Genomic DNA, 24,347 nt, shown 5'->3' on the forward strand with positions numbered 1-24,347 from the left:
CAACTAAAATGATTAGGGATTTGGAACGGGTCCCATATGAGGGGAGATTAAAGAGGCTAGGACTTTTCAGCTTGGAAAAGAGGAAACTAAGGGGTTGATATGATGGAGGTATAGAAAATCATGAGTGGTGTGGAGAAAGTGAATAAGGAAAAGTTATTTACTTGTTCCCATAATATAAGAACTAGGGGCCACTAAATGAAAGTAATGGGTAGCAGGTTTAAAACAAATAAAAGGAAGTTCTTTTTCCACACAGTGCACAGTCAACCTGTGGAACTCCTTGCCTGAGGAGGTCGTGAAGGTTAGGGCTATAACAGGGTTTAAAAGAGAACTGGATAAATTAATGGTGGTTAAGTCCATTAATGGCTATTAGCCGGGATGGGTAAGGAATGGTGTCCCTAGCCTGTGTTTGTCAAAGGGTGGAGATGGATGGCAGGAGAGGGATCACTAGATCATTACCTGTTAGGTTCACTCCCTCTGGGGCACCTGGCATTGGCCACTGTTGGGAGACAGGATACTGGGCTGGATGGACCTTTGGTCTGACCCAGTATGGCCATTCTTATGTTCTGTTCCCTCTCCTCCTTCTGGATGCATTGGGTCCTCCATCTGGAGGAGTGGGAGGTCCTGGGGGGAGATCAGGTCCTGCCCCCGGATGGGCGAGAGGTCCTGGAGGGTTGCGGGGTGGGAGGAGAGGGTGTGTGTTCTGTCCCCAGATAGTCAGGAGGCCCCGGGAATGGGTGGGTCAGATTCTGTCCTTTGGCTGGGGGGGGTTGAAGGTGGGTGGTGTCAGCCCTGGGCAGGCGGTTGCAGAGTACCTCAACCTGCAGTGGTGTCTCCTGTCCTGCAGGGCTGGTTCCACTTCCCCACTCTGGGCATTGCAATCTGGTATATGGGATCACAGTGCCTCTCGCTCAAATTTGGCCTAGCCGCCCCCATCATCGGGGAAGCTGGAACAAACCTAAATGGCGCTGTGTCTCTGTGTGGCAGGTCATAACACCCAGACCGAGAAGCTGGACCCAGCCCCTTGGATAGAAGCCACTGCTGCTGGATGAGTTTTTTATTTTATGTCATTTTAACAGATGTTTTTCATTTTATGGTGTGTCATTTTGCATTTATGAAAAACACAGCGTTCTACTCATGAATTTTGGACACTTTGGGTTGGCAATACTGTTGACAGCTCCTTCTACCAAGTGTCTCCTGCTGCATTTCTGTCCTCCAAGGTAGGCAGTAACTGACCAGTGTTGAAACTGACTTAGCTGACAAGATGGAGATGATCCAAGCCAGGGGTGGGCAAACTACAGCCTGCTGGCCACATCTGGCCCATCAGACCATTTAATCTGCCCCTCAGCTCCCCTCGGGGAGTGGGGTCGGGGGTTTGCCCCACTCCGCGCAGCTCCCAGGAAGCAACTGGCATGACCCGCCTCCGGCTCCTAGTATTCGGAGGCGTGGCTGGGGGGAGCTGCAGGGGTGATGCCTGCAGACGAGGCAGTGTGAAGAGCCACCTGGCTCCGCCTCGGAGCTGGAGGGGGGACATGCTTCCAGGAGCTGCTCGCGGTAAGCCCCCAGAGCCTGCACCCCTGAGCCTCTCCCCGCCCGTGCCCCAATCCCCTGCCACAGCCCTGATCCCCCTCCCACCCTCCAAACCCCTCGATCCCAGCTCAGAGTCCCCTCTTGTACCCCAAGCCTCTCATCCCCAGCCCAACTCCCGCATCCTGAACTCCTCACTTCTGGCCCCACCGGAGAGCCCGCACCCCCTCCCGCACTCCTACCCCCAATTTCATGAGCATTCATGGACCCCCCATACAATTTCCTTACCCCAATGTGGCCCTCAGGCCCAAAAGTTTGCCCACCCCGGTCCAAGCCCTCTGTTCCCCATTGCTGCACATATACAGCATTGAGAGGAAGGTGGATGATCCTCTTCGTCACATTTCAGACTTTGTAAAACTAGGCAAATATCTAGATGAGTTGATGTACCCTTGGAAGACCTCTGTGTACCCCAGGGGTAAGTGTACACCTGGTTGAGAATCACTGACCTAGTCTGAGCTCTTAAAGTAGCCAAAACGTTTCCAAATGTAACCATACCCAGTGAATCCTTCCCTGGGTGTTCAGCTAGAAGAGGTTGTGGGTCCAGAGCAGTGGACTGGGTGGCAGTGTGGGTCAGTGCTCTGCCTCCCTTTGAAGCTGACTTTGTGGAAACTTGTGCAAAAATCACTCTCTATGCGGGCTGCCTCCACATCTGGAAAATGGGTTATACATTTGCAGAGCTTTGCAGCACTGATTACAATTATGTAGTTTGCCCCATTAAGTTCAACAACTATGGTGCATGCCCTGTTTATATTTTTTCAAAGGGTTAAACTCATCATAATGCAAAACTCTGGGGGCAAATAAAGGGCTATTTCCATGCCAAGTTTTCCTTTGCAATGCTCCCCGTTCAGGACCGGCTCTAGGCACCAGCAAAGCAAGCATGTGCTTGGGGCGGCCCAATTCCAAGGGAGGCATTCTGGCCATCCATTTTTTTTTTGGCTCAGGCAGTTGCGCTCTAGGAGCTTGGGGGTGCAAAAAAACCTCGTGCCGGTCCTGCCCCTGTTGTAACCGTTGTTTTGCTTGCAGTGTTCACAAGGTTACATGTATTAATGGACACATTGTCTTTCCTTGCTCCACACACTCGACCAGCGAACAGGAGCCCTTCAGAGGGGGGACTGCAGGTTCTGTGCTGTAGGGTCTGCAGCCACAGGAAGAAGTCGGGCTAGGGCCACCCCCATGGCGCTCCGTGCCTCTGCTCCCAGCTGCCCCCGAGCTAAGCTGTTCCCTGGCCCACAGGCTGCCCAGCCCTGGCCACCTCTCGCACGGGGCTGCGCGCGGCCAGAGGATGAGTGTGCGCCGTGCTCACGTAACCCACAGCCCCGCCCCCATCACGGTCTGGGGAGAGTCTCCCCCAGCGCCCCTGCCCCCGCGTTGGGTGAGGGGTTTGGCAGCGCGACCATTTCTTGCTGAGCCCGGCCCCCGGTGGGGACCGGGGCAGAGACCCCACCCGCCCCTTCCGCGTCACTAGCAAAGGCTGAGGCACGTCCCCTGGCATCAGCAGAGCGGAAAAAACTGTGCTCAGCTGGCTTCGGTCACCGTCTCAGTCAGCCCCGCCAGCATGGACGGGGCAAGGGCACGCGGCTGTGAGAAGAGCGGCTCACGGGCGCCCGCCACCGGCCGTTGGTAACGAAGCAGCCGCGTGCAGCCAGCGGGCGCGGCCCGGAGAGGTAGGCTTACTGACCCGGGCGCGCTGGGCAGTCTCTGCTCACGTTCATTTGCCCGCGCGTGGCGAGGCCTGGCTCTCGAGCCGCACTGCGCTGGGTTCAGCTCCAGAGGGCAGAGCATCTGGAGTCGCCTGAGCGGCTCGGAGGGAAGGGCCGCAGCGCACATCCCGCGAGCGTCAGGGGGGCCCGCAGCCCTCTCCGTGACACGCGGCCCTGGGCAGGGTTGCGGCCAGACCCCGCCCCAGCCCCAGTTGTGCGGCTGAGCCCCACCCACACAGCTTGTTTTATCTACATTGACTCTGCAGTGTCTTTCCCAGAGACAGACCACGCTGTAGCATCCCCCGGCTCTGTACCGTGCTAAGGCTCGTGAAGCATTTTGGTAATACTGGCTAAGTCCACGCTGTTGTGTGCCCCTAAACATTGAGGCAGGTCTGGTCTGAGGCGATTTTACAAATCCATTGTGGAGTAATGGATAGTGTCAGAGAGATTACACTCCTGCTGCACGTGTTTAGAACTTTTTTTAGATTTACATCAGGAAAACTTTCACACGTGCTTAATTTTACACATGTAAGAAGTACCACTGAACTCAACGGGACTGCTCAAATGCACAAGTTAAGCATATGCATAAAGTTAAACACGTATAATTTTTTGCAGGATTATACCCTTAATTTTTTAGAAAAGGGGGTGGGTTTTTTTAGTGGGTTAAGTTCTGGAGCATCAGTTAAGCTCCAGAGCTAAGGACGAGTTGTGTTTTGCACAAAAGCAGGGATTCAGTTTGTGTGTGGAAAAGTTACAGAATCTCCTTCCCAAATTTACAACAGAATTTATTTTGGGTACACAATGAATATTCTGAGTATTTACAAGTAAATTCAATAACTAATTTGAGTTAAATTAGTTTAAAAATGGTACAGTAAGCTAGTGGCATCATAGAGGAAACATATGAGAGGGAAGACCCTCTTTAAAAACCCTTCTTTAAAAATCAGTTTAATCAGAGACCAAAACTTTTAATATGCCTTAATCATAATAAAACGGTTATTGCATTGTGTACCTAGGGGACAAAATTACAGTTCCTTTGGGCGTATTAACTGCATTTCCATATTATAACATATTTGAGTTTAACTGTAATCTTAATGCTGAACTTCTTGGGTTTGTAATGCTTGTTTTTGGGATAATTACTATTGTCCCAGTGCCTAAGTTAATGTCCTTGAGGCCACTCACTTAAGTCTCAGGCTTCCAGCTGTCAGCTTTCTGGAGGCAGAATCCTGTGATTCTCCCGACTGAGGCCTTTAGTTGCAAACCCCTATATTTCACTCTGATCACCTCAGTGGGTGTGAATTCAGTTCAGCAGCGTCAGTTCTGTTCTCTGAGCGGGAATGACAGGGTTAAACAGAGCAACCTTCATAGAGCAAAGTACTATTTATTCAGAACAAAAGCATATCAAAGAACAATAAACAGCTTATATGCATGCCTGGCTTATCAGGTGATTCCCCACCTTCCCAATGGAGACCCTGGTGGGTCTAAAATAGTTCAGCTCCTTCCTCATGCCTGTTAGTTTTCGGAAGGTATCTGAGGATATGTGTACATTGCAATTAAAGAGCCTCGGACACAGCTGTGGCTGGCCTGGGTCAGCTGATTCCAGTTCACAAGGCTCAGGCTGCTGGGCTATAAAATGCAGTGTAAATGTTCGGGCTTGTGCTGGAGCCCAGGCTCTGAAATCCTGAAAAGGGGGTGGGTCTCAGAGCCTGGTCTCCAGCCCGACCATCTATACTGCATTTTTAGCCCTGCAGCTGGATCCCTAGGAACTCAAGTCAATTGACCTGGGCTCTAAGACTTAGTGCTGCGGATTTTTTTTTTTATTGCAGTGTAGCTGTACCTTGAGTCTGAGTTATTTTTGTACATTTTCAAATTCTGTGTCTGCTAAGCTATGTACCAGGTCAGACCAGTATGTTTGCTTTTCCCCAGGGGATGAAACTGCAAAAGACTAGTGACCCCCCATTGTTTCAGTATTACATATTTGCATTAATTAATGCCCATTATCTTTAGTTCCTGCAGGAAGCATTCTTTATCATACCCATTTAGCCAGGAATACAATTGCTAACAAGCCCATAAATACACACATACTATTATACTGACTTTATAATTGTTATATCTATATTCTATAGCACTTGTCACTCTCAGTGTAATAGGCTTTGAATATGCTATGATTCCAAAGCAGCTATCACAACAGCATTCCTGTAATGTTTTATCCTTTAACTACTCTGCACTTTCAACCTTAACTCCATTTTCATGTAGGTTTTTTCCTCTTGGAAATTAAACAGCTTTAGGGCTGACTTCATTTTTTTTTCATAATTATTCTTTTTTTGTTATAAGACAAAACCCCAAAAGATTATATTGACTGATAGAAGATTATTGCTACAGTCTCAGAAACATTATTGCTAATAACATCTCTTCCATTTCAGGTGTCTGGGTTTACAGCTGTAACATGGCTATCACGATGAAAGAATGTCTTGAACTTCAGCTGTTGGAAATGGAAATGCTCTTTTCAATGTTTCCTAATAAAGGAGAAATAAGCCTTCAGGACAAAAATGCTCTTACTTATGTGCAGATGTATTTGAAAAATATAAAAGAAGGACTGCCACCGCGGATTGAATATTCAATTTCTGTTGATATTGATGAACCAAAGGTGAGAACTTCCATTTACATTTTGTTTTTAACTATGCAGTTTTCTTAGTTTTGCACTGTAGTCATCAAAAAAAGATGTTCCATGCTGTGTTTTTACCAAATATTTGTGCATTTTTTATGGAGACTATAGAGTTCATGTTTTGTAGTGAATAATAAGTTTTGTTTGAAGGAGAAAAGGATTCAATTATCCTTTGGGCCCTCTGCTGCACTCTGCTGGTTGGCATGGAGTGCAGCAAACATGTACCTACAGTAGAACCTCAGCATTTCGAACACCTTGGGAAGTGAGCTGTAGCTCATGAAAGCTTATGCTCTAATAAATTGGTTAGTCTCTAAGGTGCCACAAGTACTCCTTTTCTTTTTGCGAATACAGACTAACACGGCTGTTACTCTGAAACTTGGGAAATGAAGGTTATTTGTAACTCTGAAACGTTCATAACTGAACAAAACATTATGGTTGTTCTTTCAAAAGTTTACACCTGAACCTTGACTTAATACAGCTTGAAACTTTACTATGCAGAAGAAAAATGCTGCTTTTCCTTTATTTTTTTAGTAGTTTACGTTTAACACAGTACTGTATTTGCCCTCCCCCCCTTTACAAACACCAGTTCATAACTCTGGTGTTTCTAACTCTGAAGTTCTACTGTAAGTCCTCCCAGCTCTAATTTTCAATCTGCAACTTGCACCCCCTTTGGGCAGGCAGAAGGGGGTGGATACGGGGGGGGGGGGCAATGGCCTGATGGCCGCTTAAGCCCGCTGCATCATCAGTGGTGAGGGAAACAGGGCAAGGAGATCTTTGTAAAGTTTTTTTAAAAATTTCTCCCTTTATACATTTTTGTACGTAAGGAGATGATATGACCTTTGGTATGCAGGTTCTAGCTCATCCCTTTTACTGATGAACCTAATAATTGTAGGGATAGGCTAGGTTAAGGGCGTTCTATTAAATATATTTTGTTGTCGGCAGACTTGGATTTTTTAAAACACTGTGGGCCCAAGATGAGACTATATCATGCCACAGTTCTTAAGCATAATCAGTGGGAGTTCTGCTTAAAAACTGATGGTATATTTGGGCTTTGAAAGGTTCTGAGTACTCGCAACTCCCACAAATATAAATGGGAAATAGAAGTGCTTATCATTTTTCAGTATAAGGTCCAAAACATTTCATTGTTGTTTCAAATGATAAAAGAAAAATAACAAGAATATCTAGTTTGTGAGTCATAGATGTCTAGTCATATATACATTGGAGATCCAGATTATGTAGTGTTTGCAAAGTTAATGCCATATCACGCTCTGATTAGAAGAAAGTTTATGAATTATGTTAGAAGCAGGTGATTAACTGCAGGATAGCAGGAATCACCCACAGATTTAAGTTGTGAATGTTTGGGTCATTTAGCCCATACCCTCAGGAGAGCTCCTCTGTTTTGGTATTAAGGTAGAAATACTCTGATAACAAATGGGAATAATGGCTAATTTTTATAATAGGACATCCATATATTAAAAATATTCCAATGTTTGGATATTCTTGTTTCAGAATATTGTCCACCCTTGCTCTGTCAAGTTCTTAAGATAGAATTATTTACATTTGTTTACTTGTGTAGTATTCTGCACAATGGAAATATCCCTTGAACGAAGTATTCCAGTAATTGGTTGGCCTACAATTGCCTCATCTATATTACTCTGAATAGCAGTCACCACTCCTTCACCACACATGGCTTTTTTTGTTTATGAAGAACTGAGAAGTTTCAGTCACCTTTCATTTTCTTTTTGTGTGGTCAAATTGAGTGACAATAGCATCCACTACGGGATGCTTGTTGCACTATGTTACATAACCACTCTTCCCTCAGGTGTTTGTCTCCATATGCAAGTTGTAAAACTGAGAAAGTTCTTTTTCATTCTCACAAGTAGAGTGTGAGTGGATGAGAATGTGAGTGGGTGCAGAGAGAGAGAGAGAGAGAGCATCTGATGGTGCGGAAAGTTGTCAGACACCTGGGGCTTGCCATTCCTCTATTACAGGTGTTCGCAACCGGTGGCACGCGAGCCGATTTTTACTGGCACGCTGCTGCCAGCCGGGGTTCCAACCGCCGCCCCCGCTCAGCTTGCTGCCAGCCTGGGTCAACGGAACCCCAGGCCGGCAGTGGGCTGAGCAGGGCCGGTGGCCGGGACCCTGGCTGGCAGGAGCCGGTGGACAGAACCCCAGGCCGGCAGCGGGCTGAGCCGCTCAGCCACCGCCGGTCTGGGGTTCTGTCCGCTGGTGTAGTGTATTAAATTTTTCCCCATAGGAACGTGCTATTTGCGGAGCACCAAGGCTGGCAGCCCTAAGTAGTACGCTGTAAGTAGCACATTCCTACAGGGAGAAATTTAATACACTACACTGGGGTAGGGAAGGCTGTGCCTCCCCAAACAGCTGGCCCACTTCCTGCCCCCGACAGCCCCCTTCATAATCCCTGACCCATCCAACCCCCCTTCCTCCGCTCCTTGTCCCCTGATGACCCCCTTCGGGGATCCGCTGCCCCCATCAGAACCCTCCACCCATCCAAGCCCCCCTGCCTGCTCCCTCCTGGGACCCCACCCCCCATCCAATCCCCTGTCCCCTGACTGCCCCAACCCCTATCCACACCCCTGACTCCCTGAGTCCCCTGGGACTCCCACGCCTATCCAACCTCCCCAGTTCCCCATCCCCTTACCATGCTGCTCAGATCATCAGGACTGGCAGCTGTAAGTAGCACATTCCTATGGGGAGCAATTTAATACGCTACACCTGGCCCCGCTCAGCCCGCTGACGGTCTGGAGTTCTCAAAATATGTTCTCTCACCCCTTATCAAAAATTACACTACAATTAGCTTAAAAAGTTGAAAACTTAAAAACTTAACTTTGTTTGCATATTACAGTAATTGTTAAAAAATGTCTAATGTTAATAAATACATCGGTTTGATGAAACAAAGTAGTTGTACTTATGTGCCTGTGCTTAATTTGTGTTTTCGATGATTTACCTTCTCAAAAAATCTCGCATGTCTCGCACCCCCAGAAAGGGCGACTTGCACCCCAGGTTAAGAACCACTGCACTAAACTGATAAGATCTGCATTTTAATTTAATTTTAAATGAAGCTTCTTAAACATTTTAATAACCTTGTTTACTTTACATACAACACTAGTTTCATTACATAATATAGACTTATAGAGAGAGCTCTTCTAAAATCGTTAAAATGTATTACTGACACACGAAACCTTAAATTAGGGGGAATAAATGAAGACTTGGCACTCCACTTCTGAAAGGTTGCCGACCCCTGCTCTGTTACAAAAACAGAGTAATAGTAGGATTCTTGCCCCTATGGCTCTTTCTGGAATTGCAGTTTACATTGAAGCAGCTGCCTGCTCTGCCTAGCTATGCTCAGCACAGCCACCTAAGAACATGTGCAGTCGTACTCCAGCTTCTCTTCAGGGATAACCACGTGCCTACTACAGACTTGCAACATTAGTCTATGAAGCAAGAAAGATCAACCACATGATGGGGATGTTGCAGGCATGGACACAGTGAGCTGGGACAAAGTAAAGAGAACAGCCAAAAAGAGATGAAGGGATCCAGGACCAAGAAGAAAATATGATCAAATAAAATTGCATATTTTGCTAAATAAAATTGCTAAAAAAATAGCATATCTTATTTCCTTGGCAGAGAAAGGCATATCTAAAGGAGGGTGAGTCTACTTTAAACCCTTTGTGGGGGAGAGGAGGAGACCTATGGGCTGCGTATGGAAACATACCAGCAGTCTCCCCACCCCTGAGGATTACTGCTGTAAGTAACTTTCTAAACTGTCATTAGCTGATAGATTTCAGAGTAACAGCCGTGTTAGTCTGTATTCGCAAAAAGAAAAGGAGGACTTGTGGCACCTTAGAGACTAACCAATTTATTTGAGCATAAGCTTTCGTGAGTTACAGCTCACTTCATCGGATGCATTCAGTGGAAAATACAGTGAGGACATTTATATACGTAGAGAACATGAAACAATGGGTGTTAGCTGAGGCATTCCTGTGTGGAGTGCAGGATATGGTTCCTGAAATTCCTGTTACTGTAATATGCATTTCAGTACTTGTAGATCTGATTTCATGTTTCTCTTTTTCCTCCCCCCTTAATTTTAAGGTAAAAGTAGACTTGCATGTATCCTTGCCTCACAGCTACCCTCATTCAGCACCGCAACTATTTGCAAGATCAGAGGCACTAAACAGACAGAATCAACTGCAGCTCAATAAACATCTCACTTCTCACATCAGTTCTTTGGATTCAGGTGAACTGTGTGTATGTGCGGCTGTGCAGTGGGTACGAGACAACAGTGCATCTGATTTCCAAAACAGCGATGTCTCTTCTGAAACTTCTCCAAAAGAAAAGGCAGTAAAAATAATTTTTCATCGAATGTGGATCTATAGCCATCATATATATAGACAGGAACTGAAAAAGAAAATCTTTGATTGCGCGAAGCAATTAAATTTGACTGGTTTCTGCCTAACAGGGAAACCTGGTATCATCTGTGTGGAGGGGCTCAAAGAAAACGCTGAGGAGTTCTGGCATGTTATTAGATATCCTAACTGGAAACACATTTCCTGCAAACATGTTGAGAGTATGGAAACGGAAGGAAATGGGGAGAAGCTTCATCTCTTTCATACTTTTGAAGATTTACAGTTCCAGGCACATGGTGATTATGGACTGAGGAATGACTATCACATGGATCTTGGCCAATTCTTAGAATTCCTTAAACAGCATCAAAGTGAACATATTTTTCAATTATTATTTGGTGTTGAAGGCAAACAGTCAGACAATTAACAATCAATTGTATAGATAGTTTTAATTTTGCACATTACAAATGATTTTTTTAAGTTCATTCATGGATATACTATAATTAAAAGCTGAGTGAAATTGGTATACTGTGCTTATAGCTATTATAAGAATGGAAACTATGTAAAGTAAAATCATGGTGCAAGGATAAACCCTTTTGCTTTTGTTTTAAATACATCATAAGTAAGACCCTTTGTTTTCAGTTTAAACCAATTTTTACTGAAAAAATCATGGGTTTTCAAAAGTATCAGTTTTTTTTCTGATTTTTGACCTACTTTTGTATCATTCAAATGTATAAAAAATAACTTGTTGTATTAGGAAAATACATATATCTCATGCAATGTATTGTATTACAATAATACATTAGTCTGCGTGTATATGCAATGCTGCCGGTTGAAGTAAGGCAATGTATTAGTGTGGAAGATATACACACAATAAACAAACAGGCATGCATGCAAGCTCTGAAGCGCCTGCGCATCTGAACGTACTGATGAATCTTATGCTCACCACGTGCACATTTCAAGCTGTTAGCAGATAACGATGGAAAGATTTTACACACTAAAATTGGAAGAAAACTAAAATATGTTTCAGAACACAAGGAAGTATTCAAAAGTTTAAAAAACCCCAAAACAGCAGAAAAGGGTGAAGTTGAGTGTATGCGCTGCAAATGGTGTGGCCCAATTATTAAATGTAAATAGTTATAGGCTAATAGTTCTAAGTCTACAACAGTAAACTGTTTATTCAAATTAAATATTTTATTTGGAGCTTAGAGATATATTGTAAACTCAGAAGTGGCATTGTGTTTTGAGTGCTGTTTTAGTTCTGCAGCAAACCACATTGAATTCCGTTCATCAAAGCATTAATTTACTATATGCTTTCCCCCCTGTCCTTCCATCCTCTGAAATAAATCCTGCTATTACCCCAAAAAAATTAATAATTTTTTTGCAATGATTTTCATCTGCTTTTGGTAGTTGTAGTAACAAACACAGAAATTCCTGGGAAAAATTAAGTAAAATAAAACCCCAAAACGAAGGGCCTTAATCATAAGCTTTTGAGGTTTAAATATTTACTTGTGTAAATGACTGTTAAATCTACATCTGATACCATACATGCATACCATGCATTTATCACCTCTTGGTCCATGAGGCAGCCTGCAAGGCAGTGGTTGCGAATTGCACAATCTCACACTATAGTACTCAGAATTATGTAGTCTGTCTGGCGCCTCACCCGCATGACACTTGGTAGTTTCTTCAGGTCTAGGCCTGTAGCAACTTTTTTGTATGGGCTTGGGTGGGGAAGAGGAGGGTTGAAGGGGTTGCACACTCCAATTATTTTGCATTAACAACAAAAATAGGCTACTCTGCTCCATGCTTTAGTCTGTGCAGCACCCTGGCCTGCTCTGTAAAGCCTGTATTAAAACCATTTTTAAAGTGCATAAGAAATGAGCCAACTAACATTTTATTTCTTACTAAAACAAAATTTTGAAAAAAATACCACCCATTTATTCCTTTATGGCCTAGCCTTTGCTCAAAAACCGTGTAATTTTATTGTGTTATCAATTTGTCTATCCTTTCCTTTCCATCTCCTGTCTTGTTATTCCCCAGTTATATTAGCTTTTAGCTGTTCTGGCCAAGGATTGTGAGATTCAAAAACCAGTCGGAGAACACTTCAGTCTCTTTGGTCACTCGATTACAGACCTAAAAGTGGCAATTCTTCAACCAAAAAACTTCAAAAACAGACTTCAACGAGAGACTGCTGAATGGGAATTAATCTGCAAACTAGATACAATTAATTTAGGCTTGAATAAAGACTGGGAGTGGATGTGTCATTACAAAGTAAAACTATTTCCCCTTGTTTATTTCTTCTCCTGTTCTTGTAAAGTGCTGGAAATGGCCCACCTTGATTATCACTACAAAAGGTTTCTCCTCCCCCCCTTCTCCCCCTCGCCCCCCGGCTCTCCTGCTGGTAAAAAGAAAAGGAGGACTTGTAGCACCTTAGAGACTAACAAATTTATTTGAGCATAGGCTTTCATGAGCTATAGCTCACTTCATGGGATGCATGCAGTGCTGGTAATAGCTCACCTTTTCTGATCACTCTTGTTACAGTGTGTATGGTAACACCCATTGTTTCATGGTCTCTGTATATAAAAATCTCCCCACTATATTTTCCACTGAATGCATCCGATGAGGTGAGCTGTAGCTCATGAAAGCTTCTGTTCTAATAAATTTGTTAGTCTCTAAGGTGCCACAAGTCCTCCTTTTGTTTTTACGGATACAGACTAACACGGCTGCTACTCTGAAACCTGAGATTTGTATCTGTACTGTGAGATGCCTTGCATTCTTTTGGGTACTGTAAAAAATAATAAATGCATGGGGCTTGGATTTGCCTTTTTTCTTTAGCTATTTAATACATACATGGCTACTGTATACTTTATCAGTTCTCCTCTGCATTCTGTAGCCATACCCCTCTGATCTGTCATTCTGTCTGTCTCACAAACCAAGGCAGTACCTGGCTATAGTAGATTTGTCAGATGACACACACCGTTGCAGGAAGTGGTGTTAGTGATTCACTAGATGGCAGGTTTCAGAGTAGCAGCCGTGTTAGTCTGTATCTGCAAAAAGAAAAGGAGGACTTGTGGCACCTTAGAGACTAACAAATGTATTAGAGCATGAGCTTTCGTGGGCTACAACCCACTTCATCAGATGCATAGAATGGAACATACAGTAATATTATATATATATAATATATTGTGACGGGGCAAGGCCAGATGGCTACAGAAAGGTAGTGGGAGCTAGATATATTAGCTCCAGGCTAAACAAATCCCTGGTACCAGGGTAAGTGAAATGGCAGCTGCTCCAATTCAATTAAGAACTTTCCAGAAGGCAGGGAGAATGCTAGGTTGTTTGGGACACCTGAAGCCAATCAGAGGCTGGCTGAAACTAGTTAAAAGCCTCCCAGCCAGTCAGGTGGGTGTGCATGTCAGGAGCTGGGGGAGGAAGTTGTGTTGTTGGAGAGGCTGAGTAGTACACACCATATCAGGCACAAGGAAGGAGGCCCTGAGGTAAGGGTGAAGTGGAGCTTGAGGAAGTGAGGGCTGCTGTGGGGGGAAGTAGGCCAGGGAATTGTACATGTCATGTTTCTAAAAGGTCAGCTACCATAGCTGATACTATTAGGGTCCCTGGGCTGGAGCCCGGAGTAGAGGGTGGGCCTGGGCTGCCCCCTGCCCCATCTTTGGCCCCTGATTAATCACTGAGACTGGGAGACAACAGAGACTGTGCAAAGAAGGATAACTTCTCCTCACCTCCCTTGCTGGCTTATGATGAAAATGGCTCAGTAGACTGTTACCCTTGTCTCTAGAGAGAGAAGGGTTACGTGGAGGCTCAGAGTGAGCCCCTGAGGCTAGCAAAATCTGCCAGGAAACGCGGGACCCCCGGAGGGAAGGACAGAGTTTTGTCACACTATATATATACACAGATAAGTTGGAAGTTACCATACAGACTGTGAGGTCATTCCACATATTGAATCTATTTTCTTAAGTATCCTCATACCTTCTTGTCAACTGTCTAAATGGGCCATCTTGATTATCACTACAAAAGTTTTTTTTCTCCTGCTGCTAATAGTGCATCTTAACGAATTAGCCTCTCACAGTTTGTATGGTAACTTCCAACTTATCTGTATGTGTGAACATATATATATACACGTTCACGTCTATGTATCCGATGAAGTGGGCTGTAGCCCACGAAAGCTTATGCTCTAATAAATTTGTTAGCCTCTAAGGTGCCACTAGATGGCAGTCTTTCACCTGAAGCAGTATGTGTGTAATGCAATACATTTAAATAAGATAAATCTCAGAAATTTGATTTCTTTGTGCGTTCCCATTGATGGTGGAGTATCACAGTAAATGTCATGCCCTTGACCTACTGTGTATTGAACTAGAAGAATGCTTCTGAACAATACAAGTGCCTGTGTGTCAGGAACCACTGAGGCACTGTCTTTGCTGCTTCGTTTTTCCAAGCAACAGCATAGGAATCAGATGTGCCATTGAGCTGTAAAAATTAACTTAGTCGAATTGAATCAGACCACTCAGTGATGGTATCAGTTCTAGGTGAATTGCATATACGTGAAACACTGTCTTTTGGCAGCATGAGAATTATTGTACACCAGAGAATTATTAACCAATGTCGACTTTAACAGGGTCTGACCTATCTGAAGTAAAATACACATGACCATGTTTGAAATGAATATTTTGCTATTTTTCAAAATAGCAACTAAATTGAAATAATGTATAGCAATATTTCAGTCTTTCAGTAAGGGTGATTAAGAAGTGTCTTTGCTTAATTAGAAATGTTACTATTTTTTGTGTGGTTGCAGCCAATACCGTGAAAGACATGATAAAATTAAAAAAAAAAAAATACTGACAGGATCTCATAGTATATAATGAATGGAAAAAACTGTTGTAATCTGATATATTGGGGCTGTTCTAGTGGCACAAAACAGCCTAAACATAAAGCCAGCAAATACAGCCTTCAGCGTTTCTCTTCAATGCCGGGAGAGCTTCAGGCAGGTAGCAATGCTGTCATGATTCATCCCACTTCTTGCCTGTCAGCACAGTCAGGTTTAGCCATGAAAGAACGGCTGAGGTATCTGTATCCAGACCCTTTCTGCTGGACTGGCTCCTTGGGCTGCTAAACTGCCCTCAGCATCAAGGGGTCCAGCCTGGCACTAAACAGCTCAGGATCTGGGGACACAAGTGATTTACAGCGAGTTTTGCAATCCTTCCATAGTTACGTCAAGTGCACCTTGGCCATACCGGAGCATCTGAACCAATATAATTCCTTTTTCTGGTTCTGTGCAGAGAGACTCTCTATTTTATCCAAACTACCCTAGAAGTCTTTTACATTTCTGTTGGGGGGATAATTCGACAACAGTTTACTTCGGGCCATCTAGTGAAATGTCAAAGTACATGCTGATGCACATTATATACAAAACCTAAATCACTGATAAGACCGTTGGTAATTACTAATCCTAGGATATTGTGAGTGGTGTACTTTTTTAAAGGAACAGTATAGAAAGGCTTTAAAATAAGTTTCAACCACTGGAAATCAACAAAAAGGTTCATAATAGGGGAAGTGAAAGTAGGAAAATTGATGGGGATGGTCAAAAAATCTAAATGGGAGAGGGATACAGCCACTTTAGTATTCAAGATAGTTTTAAAAAATTATTTTCAAGTAGTTTTATTTTATTTAAGAAAAGATAACATGTATGGTCTAGACGGACATATTAATCCAGTATAGGGGAAATTGTTGATTGATAAATGCCATTTCTAGACCAATAATGAATCCAGAACAATGCAGGTGATGACTGATGTCTCAACATGATTAAGTGCAAGTGTACAACGATAACCCCGTCTACACAAGGATAAATGCCATTGCCAGGTAAGAATTTTCATAATTGTTTGAGAGCTTATAAATAAAGAGTACAGAATGAGATATGAACACAGCAGTTTCATATGAAATGATATGTTGGGAAAATTACTGAAATTCAGCATTGAGATTTTAAGGATTACTGTAGGAACAATAAAAAGAAAAGGCACCTTAGAGACTAACCAATTTATTTGAGCATTTATTAGGAACAATGCCAAAGAAATCAAAACGAACAATTTACTGAACATCACAGCCAGGTGCTAAAGGGTAATATGTATTCAATGAATGTCAAACAATAAAATGTGCTTGCTCTCTAAAGGGTTGGAGAGCTTTCTTTTCCTTAGATAAACTATTTGGATAGTCTGGAAACTGGTTATAAAGACTGAACTTTTGCTTTGGTAGTCTGTGTTTTAACAGACTGAAATATTCAAAGATTTATAAGTTGTATATAAAGAGCGTGCACACATAAGGGTTTAATACAGAGATGCACAGCTGGCCTGCTCAGCAGATTGCTAATGTCAGTATGGCTGTCTACAAAATATTTAGGTATAAAGAGTCCTATTCACAACCCTTTAATAGGCTCTTTATGCCCAGAATATACAGTACACAGGATTTTCATGAGCCTCAAGTCAGAGAACCACACTACTGAAGTGTACCAAATATCAGAGTAGCTGTTATTTCACATGGGGGGGATGAAGTCTTACAAGTTTAAAAGATATAAAAAATGTAAAACTAAACCAAATACATAATTTAACAGAAATGAACAGGTAAATAAATCACATAACTATGTAATGTTTTGGAAGACATGGTTATATATTTAACATGTGCTATGGACACTTCCATTTTAGTGAAATGAATACTGAAGATTAACATAGCTAATATATATTAGTAAAAAAACCACTCAATCACTAGAGGGAGATATATGTAGGCTTTGAAGGGATATTCATTAGCTTCTCTCATTAGAAAACTTTCTCTCGACAGCTGCCATTGCACCTGCTTGATTGCAAATGTGCATACAGTTTTTCCTAGGGAAAAATATTCTATATTTACCATGTTTTAAAACAAAAATGTTTTCATTATTTTTATTTAAAGATAATAATATAACTATTTTACATGCAAATTGTACGGTGCCTTTCCTTAATTAAACAGATTGTGCATTCTTAGGTTATTTAGTCTCTGCCATACTGTTTGTCAGTTTGGACATAATCCTGATTTCACTGAAGTTAGTGGCATCAGTGAGAGCAGGATTTAGTCCTCTATTACAATGTATTGTAATACGTCAGAAATGTATAGAGATGTGATTCTCCATAATAAATATGTTCTGTAATATTCCAGCTGAAAATCAAAGGAAAAAAGGGAAACAATTGCCAAAAGTCCATTGCCCAAATTGATTTTTATTCTTGTGTAGTTATTTTAGCAGCTTAATCAATTAATTTGAAATAAAAGTACAAAGTTTTAAAGAAAAAATTAGTCTTATTGTAAGTTTTCAGCATATTAAAAAAACAATTTTTAGATTTAACAGAAAACTACTAAATATTTGAACCCAACTATTGCTACCTTGTTCATTTTCTATTAAAGATTTAAAAAAAACTAACAATTTTTAGATTTAACAGACAAAAAAGTAATAAGTATCTGAATTCTTTCAACTACTGCTACCTTGTTCATTTTCTATTAAAGATTTCCGGTCTGTATTTTCATGGCTTCCTTGGGCCAGACGTAAGAGTCCACCACAAAGTTGTCATAATCAGTGCTATAAACATGTGAGCGGATGAATGCTTCCTTGTCTTCAGGCTCAGGATAGAAAGATGCTGTCTTATTGCTGTAGGCTTGTTCTGCAATCTGGAAGAACACAACCAAGTTGACAATTACAACCTGTTAAGTTTATTGCAGTGCTGTTCCAAAAGTAGAAGTAGAAATGATGATAGCTCAACATTTAACATAAGATACTAGATCTTCTGCTGGTGTAAAACAGATTTAGATGAATTTACATCAGTTGTGGATAAGGCCCAATATATTATGAGGAAGGGATTAACAAAGGTTGTGCAAAATTTTCTGAAAAGCTATGTTGGTGCATCTGTGGCCTTCTCACTCTCTTTACTCCTGGGGGAATTCTGTGCCTCCGCAGGGGCGCAGAATTGATACCTTCTGCAGATTTCTTGGCTCCCCTGCAGAAAAATGGGGGAGCAAAGAAATCTGTGGGGAACACACCCCCCTTCCCCAGCAGCCTGGGTGCATCTGCTGGGAGCAGCTGGCAGCAGAGAGCAGATCACGGTGGGAGGGAGGCGGGAGGCTGGGCATGCGTGCATCCATGGAGACATGTTAAGGGGGTAGGGCTGGGCGCATGCCTGTGTGTGAAGGAGTGAGAGAGATTCACTCTGTCCCTCTTGCTGCATTCCGGTCTTGAAGGCATAGGGCTGTGTGAAGCAAGCTCTGTCCCTGAGGCAGAGCAGAAATGTAACTAAGCAGGCAGGCTGCTTCTGTTCCCATTGTTAGTTAATTGTTTCCATTCTTAGTCAATTAAGGCTCCTTTACCTTGCCAGAGTGGTGTAAAGTATCAGAGGGGTAGCCATGTTAGTCTGTATCCACAAAAACAAGGAGGAGTCTGGTGGCACCTTAAAGACTAACAGATTTATCTGGGTATAAGCTTTCGAGGGTAAAAAAACCCACTTCTTAAGATGCATGGAATTCTTCAGATGCATCTTCCATGCATCTGAAGAAGTGGCTTTTTTACCCACAAAAGCTTATACCCAAATAAATATGTTAGTCTTTAAGGTGCCACCGGACTCCTCGTTGTTTTAGAATGGTGTAAAGGAGCCTTATTGTAAATGACAGTAACTGAATCCTCAGCTAGGAAGGTCTGGTTTCAGAGTAGTAGCCGTGTTAGTCTGTATTCGCAAAAAGAAAAGTAATACTTGTGGCACCTTAGAGACTAAATTTGTTTGTTTTCTTTCTTTCTTTTTTCTCACTTTTTTCCCTGTGCCAGAGAGGCACAATGGGGTTAGATTACAGCTCGGGATCGATTGTACTTAACCATTTAAAAAATTGCAGGACAATGATTGGCAAAACTGTATGACTTTCATGTGTGAAAGTCTGAGCAATTTGGTGTTCTGTAAAGTAGAATGTCACTTTAAACACCAAAATAAAAGTAAGGTAATTTTAAATGAAAATCCTGGATTATAACTGGAATGCAAGGTATTGGTTACCAAATATTTGTAACTTTCATGTGTTTAGGAAATTCTGAACAGTTATTGTGATTGTTTTTTCCTGTATGGTAGTTTAAATAAATTACCAAAATAAGTGAAACTTGTGTGATTATATTGCATTATTTTGACAAAATATGCAGAATTTTGGATTTTTTGGTGCAGAATTCCCCCAGTATCTCTTGTAAGTTTATCTCTGGTGGTGCAAATGGATTGCTCCCTTTTATCCAGTAACATCCTAGCTTTTATGGCGGCAGTGGGCAAAATAGTCCCCCCCCTTCACACAAGGAAGAAAGAAGTGAAATCTCTGCTTTTAAGAAGATACAAGCCTTTTCTACACGAAGAAGGTAATTCTTTCTTTGTACTTTGATCATCTTTTGCCAAGGTTAACTCTTCCTTTTCAGATGAAATATTTCTTGCTTCATTTTGCTTAAAGGCTCAACAGCCACTAGATGTGACCAGAGCTGTTAAGGTTTGCCATAATTGACAATATCTTTCTTAGTAAAGCTAAATCTCCAAGAAATGGTGAGTTTTGATCCTACACCAGTGTGTGGGCTTTGTTTTAGTGATGATTGGGAAAAGCACCTGATTAAGTGCTGATTAAAAGCTTCTAACTTCTCCATAGATAGTTGAATCAAGTGCTGCATTACTAAGGCCTTTTGTCTTTGGTTTCTGCTGTTTTTACCAAAAGATTCCCAGGTTGGACAAAAGTTATTTGTATTTTTTACCAATTTTCACCTGAATTTTGGACCACTCACATACATGAAAATACTGATTATGTTAAGAAAATCTAATACTACATTGAGTAGAAATGTTTATTATTAATCAATTAGTCAAAGTGTAAATGTGAGCCACTTAAAGACAGACAACATAGTGGAAGATACACCTACACATCCATGGGTATATCAGTACTTGAGTCCTAAAAAAAACCCAGCAAAATTTGCTGAAATTTCCAGACCCAATTCTCTGCTCCCAGGAGGAGAGATGGTGGCTCAGTAACCTGGATGGCCTAGGTACCAGAGCCACCATCTCTCCTTCTGGAGCAGGCCTGGAAGCACTTATGTTCTCCACTTCCAGCCCACTCTGTTTTAGTAACCCAGGCTACCCAGATTACCAAGCTGCCATCTCTCCTTCCAGAGGAGGGAGCTGAGTCAGAATAATCTTACCTTTCTCTATTTGTTGCTGCTTTTCTGTCCTCCCATCCCCCAATATTAACCCAGAAAACTGAAGCTTTTCCCCCCACCAATTTTCACCGATTCTTCAATTTTTGTTATAAGCCTCATTACATTCCTGGGAAATCTTAAATGAAAACAAAACATGGCATAACCAAAGCATACATGGCTACAGAAAAACTGAATTCAGAAGAAATCTGAACCCACTCATTTTCCACAGTGGCCTCTTGAACAGAAAGGGCATCAGCTGGCTGAGAAAATCTGTGTCTGTGCACATGTGCTCTCTCTCTTCCTCCCACCCCCAACATGCAGCATTCTTTACTCCCCAAACAGATTAAACCTCCTATTTCTAGGGAAGGGTAAACCATCTTTCTCCTCCTTATTGCTGCCTCTCTATCACAGATGTCTTAGGCTTGGGGAGAGGCTATGATCCCAAATGGGACAGCTGTTACCTTGTGATTTGCTTTCAGGGATTGACCTTGACCCCAACCTGCCCCCTCTGAAGTTCTTTGGGCATTTCCACAAGAGATCCTCTTTGGGTCCATGCATACAATTATCACCACTGAATAAGTCATTACTGTTAAAGTTTAAATGTCTCTCCTAATAGAAATTCAGTATTTCAATATATCTTTGGAAATGTTCATCTAGCTTAAAAGGCAGAAAGATGTGGCCAAGCCCTGCCTACAACCCTGAACTGCTTCCACTATTTGCTGGAAAATAGGCACAGCCCAAGCGTTCATAGATTTGAAGGCCAGAAGGGACCACAGTGATCACCTAGTCTGGTTTCCTGTATAACACAAGCCATAGAACTTCCCCAAAATAATTCCTAGAGCATAGCTCCAACTAGGAGAGAGATCAGACCAGAAATGAATTTATCAAATTACACATTTTCAATTTTTTTCCATTAAATTTTGCACCTAAGTTAAAAAGATTAATTCTGTCACAGTGAATAGAGGAGGAGAGTTTCCATCACTTTTTGAAAGGATTTGCCAAGCACAAAGGCAGTCTGATTTTAGCCTGAGAAGTCTGCTTAGAGATGTTTTGACATCTATGGAAAACAGCTATTATCAGCCTGAAAAGAACTGAACTACAACAAGCCTTTTTATATGTACCTGGGATCCTGTTTCCAAATGAATCAAAGGGAACCATTCCACAGACAGGGAGCTATTGACAACATTGCTCTTCCAAAAGGTTGTTCAGTAAATGGGATTATCTATAGCATGATAACCCACTCAGAAATAAAACTGAGAACTCGTGGGAGACAAAAAGCCACAGGGAAGGTAGAACTGGGGCTAAGTCTGTTATTTTTCAGTGCTTCCAAATCTATGGGTTATCAAATTACTTTGGGCACTTTATAAGCTACCGACATAGTGGAGTCAATTTGGCAAAATCCATGCATGAAAAACATATTTGACTTCACAAAAAAACCACTATTTGTTCTGATGGGTCAAGATAAGGAGGATTGGAACAAAATCAAGCAGCAGTAGGCCAAAAGAAGGAGGAGGCTGGCATGTGAGAAGGCATTTATTCTTCTGAAAGGCAACTAAAGGATAGAAAACTATTGACAGTATAGGATTTCATGGCTCCAATCTTCATGGATCAGGTGCTGTGAACAGAACATGCAACTAACCAGAGAACAGAGAAAGCAGTAGAAACATCATTCTACTGTAGTCACCTGTAATTGAACACTGAGTATAAAATATTTTCAGTTCCTTCACTCCTATGCCTGAACTGTATGAATTTGAAATTTTAAAATACACTCTGCTTGCTTCGTATCAAGATTGATTTAAAATGAGTAATGAATTCTGAAAATATTTTACTTCACCTAATCTAACTGTAACATATACAAAGTGTGTGGGTAGTAGAGAGAGGCTGCAGAATGAACTAAAATCACTTACCTTCACAGCAATTTTCAGTGACACATCTCGAATAGTAACTAATGGAGGATAGAGACGACCCTCCTCTAAATGTTTCTTTGAAACCTGTTGAGCTATCACCTAGAAATAAAGCAGAAGGTAGATTTGATTTTAAACCCACAAGACTACTTTACAGTAAATCAGTTCAAAAGTAACTTTCGTAGTAAGTACACTTTCTGATTTTGCCAGATACAAAGTTCTCCACACAGCACTGCTGGTCACAGTTCTTAAATGTAATATTTTGTAGAAAATAAAATTGCCATTAAATATATGCATGTATTTTCATATTTTCTTTAAATGTGTATTGATTTTTAGTTATTCCTGTGCTTTTGTTTTCTTACTACTTTATTTATTGTTTTTCCTCTGTATACACTGTGTTTCACAGAGACTATGTGGTACTGAGACCTCAAGCCAAATTTACCAAGGTTGATTCAAATGAAATTCTGAAACCATCCATCAACCTACATGTGTTCTTTCCAAAACCACATGCCACACAAGAGGAGAAGAAGCTCCAGAGCTTGGATATGTCCAGGGCTCTTCAGTGTTATTCTGACAGGACCAAATCTTTCAGAATGGTCCCACATCTATTTGTGGTTATAGCTGACTGGTCCAAAGGTCAAGCCCTTTCATCCCAGAGACTCTTAAAATGGATAACACAATATATGCACCTCTCTCACTATTAGAGCTCACTCCACCAGTGATCAAGTGGCATCCTCAGCAGGCTTCCACAACATACCAATATCTGAGATCTGCAAAGTTGCTTCATGGAGCAAGCTACTCATGTGTCTTCAAGCATTACCCACTGGACTTGGCTGCCAGATCAGATGCAAAATTTTGGAGAGCTGTACTCCAATCTCTGTTGGACTGATGCAGCTGATACTCTTCATATGCACTGTTCTGAAAAAGTTACTGCTTGCCCTCACCTACAGTGGAATCCACACTGACATATTCAAAGAAGAAAGAGTATTATTTATCCTACAGTAACTGTGGCTCTTTGAGATGTTGCAGTCAGTGTGGATCCCACAAACCTGCCCTCCATCTCTGCTTTTGGAGTCCTCAGTTAACATCGGCTTCAAGTTGTGAGGAAACTGAGGGAGGGTTGGGACTGCTCCAACCTTTGTGTTTGCATGGGAGCATGAAGTACCAGCCACATGGGAGCAAAAGGTACCGTGGCCTCATTGGACCAAACTTGCAGGCCTGGGTGACATGTGCACCTAAAGAGGGATACTTTACTAATACTAATTGATTTACATACTAATTGATATTCTGAGAATATATTTTCTGTCAGTATCTGCACTGTTGAGGGTTACGCCAGTCTAATGGCCCTGAGATCTTAGATGTTTATGTGTAGTTTAGTTTCTTCTGAAAACCAAACCCTTTGAATCTGCAGTTGCTCCACGTGGGATTCTCAATCTCAATTCACATCATGGATGTGTCCATGACAAGAGCTCTGGATGCCAACGGGGTCACAAACTGCATCCCTTTCTGAACATTGTTGGGACGTAGTCGCCAGATCAGTGTTGTGAGTACATGGGATGGAGCTATGTGATTCTTTGCAGGGAATATGCTGATCTGAGCCAGAACCATAGTGGTCTCAGGCAAATTTTGGCAAGTGGCATCACTTATGTACATGTGAACATATGGCCTAACATTGTAAGGCAGTTCTGTACTGTTATCGGGTGTAAAATCATTGCAATGAGTAATGACTGGAGTGTGAGGAATCTGTCTTGGAGTAGGTGAGTCCTTGCTATAGTGGAATCTTTCCTGATGACTAGGAACTTTATCACCTGGGATGGTGTAGTTCACCAGGAGGCACAAGCAAGAGGGCACAACTGAAACCTGTCAGAACTTCCTGATGTATCACTTTCTAGGGAGATATTTGGGATG

The 24,347-nt window shown here is 42.1% G+C and overlaps 2 protein-coding genes across 4 annotated transcripts in view; one reads left to right on the forward strand and one right to left on the reverse strand.

Moving 5' to 3' along the window:
- The window catches only part of RWDD2A (RWD domain containing 2A), a 12,744-nt gene extending 1,810 nt beyond the window's left edge, over positions 1 to 10,934 (forward strand). The window contains exons 1-3 of one of the 2 annotated variants that reach the window (XM_073336565.1): positions 1,131 to 1,217; positions 5,705 to 5,928; positions 10,060 to 10,934. In XM_073336565.1, coding sequence (XP_073192666.1) covers positions 5,728 to 5,928; positions 10,060 to 10,737 — 879 coding nt within the window. In that variant the 5' untranslated portion in view covers positions 1,131 to 1,217; positions 5,705 to 5,727 and the 3' untranslated portion in view covers positions 10,738 to 10,934. Of the gene's footprint in view, positions 1 to 1,130; positions 1,218 to 5,704; positions 5,929 to 10,059 lie in introns of those variants that run through there. The other variant, XM_073336564.1, reaches the window with a different exon arrangement.
- A 2,036-nt stretch (positions 10,935 to 12,970) lies between these two features.
- ME1 (malic enzyme 1) overlaps positions 12,971 to 24,347 on the reverse strand; it is a 343,107-nt gene continuing 331,730 nt past the window's right edge. Inside the window, exons 13-15 of one of the 2 annotated variants that reach the window (XR_012157982.2) lie at positions 22,443 to 22,541; positions 17,730 to 18,011; positions 12,971 to 13,360 (exon numbers count right to left, since the gene is read on the reverse strand). Coding sequence is in view for 1 of the 2 variants with exons in the window: in XM_073336566.2 (XP_073192667.2) it covers positions 17,844 to 18,011; positions 22,443 to 22,541 (267 nt within the window). In the remaining variant the exon portion in view is untranslated. Of the gene's footprint in view, positions 13,361 to 16,358; positions 18,012 to 22,442; positions 22,542 to 24,347 lie in introns of those variants that run through there. The other variant, XM_073336566.2, reaches the window with a different exon arrangement.

The sequence above is a fragment of the Lepidochelys kempii genome, chromosome 3, assembly GCF_965140285.1.
Source record: "Lepidochelys kempii isolate rLepKem1 chromosome 3, rLepKem1.hap1, whole genome shotgun sequence".
NCBI lineage: Eukaryota > Metazoa > Chordata > Testudines > Cheloniidae > Lepidochelys > Lepidochelys kempii.